This window comes from Onychomys torridus, chromosome 4 (genome assembly GCF_903995425.1).
Source record: "Onychomys torridus chromosome 4, mOncTor1.1, whole genome shotgun sequence".
NCBI classification, from domain to species: Eukaryota; Metazoa; Chordata; class Mammalia; order Rodentia; family Cricetidae; genus Onychomys; species Onychomys torridus.
In genome coordinates this window covers 85,951,712-85,953,625 of record NC_050446.1, presented here as the reverse complement: position 1 = coordinate 85,953,625, position 1,914 = coordinate 85,951,712, and the positions used below count along the sequence as shown (strand labels likewise).

Here is a 1,914-nt window from a genome sequence, read left to right as displayed (position 1 = left end):
CTCACTTTCTGGGATTAAAGGCGTGTGTCACCATGCCTGGCTGTTTCCAATGTGTCCTTGAACCCACAGAGATCCAGAGGGATTTCTGCCTCTGGAATACTAGGATTAAAGGTGTGAGTGCCACCATTTTCTAGGCTCTCTATCTAGTGGCTGTTCTGTACCTAGACCCCAGATAAGTTTATTAGGGTGCACAATATTTTAGGGAACACAATACCACTATAACTTACATTTACCTTAGATTTCTCTTTATATTTATGCATTTCTATTCAGGTAAGTTTCAAAGGGAATGTCAAGTTCTACAAAGGAAGTAGAATTCCTTATACTACTAATTCATAGTCTTTCTTCCTTTGCAGGTTACTTTGGAGGACACACTGAGTAAAATGGATGGAGGCAATCAGTCTGTGGTGTCAGAATTTATACTTTGGGGACTTGCTCACTCAAAGAATCTTCAGATCTTACTCTTTGTGATGTTTTTGATACTTTATCTGCTCATTGTGTCTGGAAATATTGTCATCCTTGTTTTAATCACCACTGACCGCCATCTCCACTCTCCTATGTACTTCTTACTGGCCAACCTGTCCTTTGTTGATATGTGGCTTTCCTCTATCACTACTCCTAAGATGATATCAGACTTTCTCAGGGAAAACAAGACCATTTCCTTTGCAGGCTGCATGTCCCAGGTCTTCTTTGCCCATTGCATTGCTGCAGGAGAGATGGTGCTGTTGGTGGTAATGGCTTATGACCGCTATGTGGCCATCTGCAAACCACTCCACTACTTCACCATTATGAACCTGAAAAGATGCACTGGGTTGGTGTTGACTTCCTGGATCACTGGTTTTATACATGGTATAAGTTACGTGGTAGTGATTGTGCAGTTGCCATTTTGTGGCCCCAAAGAAATTGATAGTTTTTTCTGTGACATGCCTTTGGTAATCAAGCTTGCCTGTATGAATTCTCATGATTTAAATACTTTAATGAATGCTGACTGTGGGACTGTGGCTGTTACCTGCTTTATTCTGTTGCTCATTTCCTACACATATATCCTTATTACTGTTCACCAGAGCTCTAAAGCTGGTGCATCAAAGGCTCTGTCCACGTGCAGTGCCCACATCACAGTGGTGATGATCTTTTTTGTACCCTGCTTCTTCATCTATGTGTGGCCCCTCAATATCACCTGGTTGGACAAATTTTTTGCTATATTTTACTCTGTTCTTACACCTCTCCTAAATCCAGCCATTTATACACTGAGAAATAAAGAGATGAAAAATGCTATGAAAAGGTTCATAAGCAGTTTTCTGTATCCCAAATTAAATTCCTTATAGGTGGCCTCTTCTTTTTCACCTGCCAGTTGCCAAATAACCAACCTGGAGATCTAATATTAATTATAAATGCTTGGCTGATAGGTCAGGCTTATTCCTATATAGTTCCTATAACTTAAATTAAATCATTTTTATTAATCTAAATTATGCCACCTTGGGGTCAGAATTTTCACATAGACCTGACAAAGCTTAATAAAGGATTCTAAACATACAAAAGCTGAGTCAAGCACAGCTTCTTGGTACCTGCCTTTTCTTGGGTAGGCTCTATTTGCTAGTGGCAAGCTAAGGTGTGGATCCTTTAAGAGAGGGCTTCCTTGCTGAGTGCTAGCCACAAAAATGGGCATAGCTCGTTTAGGAGGCCCTGCTACCAAACACTTAAACGGGTTTCCGAGCAGCAGGCAGTGCACTATTTGGTGGCGGCGGATCACCAAACTCTCCAGAGTTGGAGTGGTAAAGCGGCTCTTGCTGTTATCTCCACAGCTAGGCTTTCAGGGAACCAAGCAGAGTGGAGCTAGCTGCTACAATAGAGATAGAGGTACTCACCACATTGCTTAGTAGTCTAAAGCCTCATGTGGTCAGACAAAGATTTCAGATA

General features: G+C 41.5%; 1 protein-coding gene across 1 annotated transcript; it reads left to right on the top strand.

The window, feature by feature from the left end:
• The first annotated feature begins 377 nt into the window (after window positions 1–377).
• LOC118581856 (olfactory receptor 4K3-like) lies at window positions 378–1,322 on the top strand. The gene has a single exon (XM_036184272.1). It carries the CDS (start codon window positions 381–383, stop codon window positions 1,320–1,322), a length of 942 nt encoding a protein of 313 aa, XP_036040165.1. The 5' UTR covers window positions 378–380.
• The last annotated feature ends 592 nt before the right edge of the window (window positions 1,323–1,914 follow it).

Excerpts from the sequence above, each read along its gene's own strand:
- LOC118581856 (XM_036184272.1), top strand. The coding sequence starts at position 381 with ATGGATGGAGGCAATCAGTCTGTGGTGTCAGAATTTATACTTTGGGGA.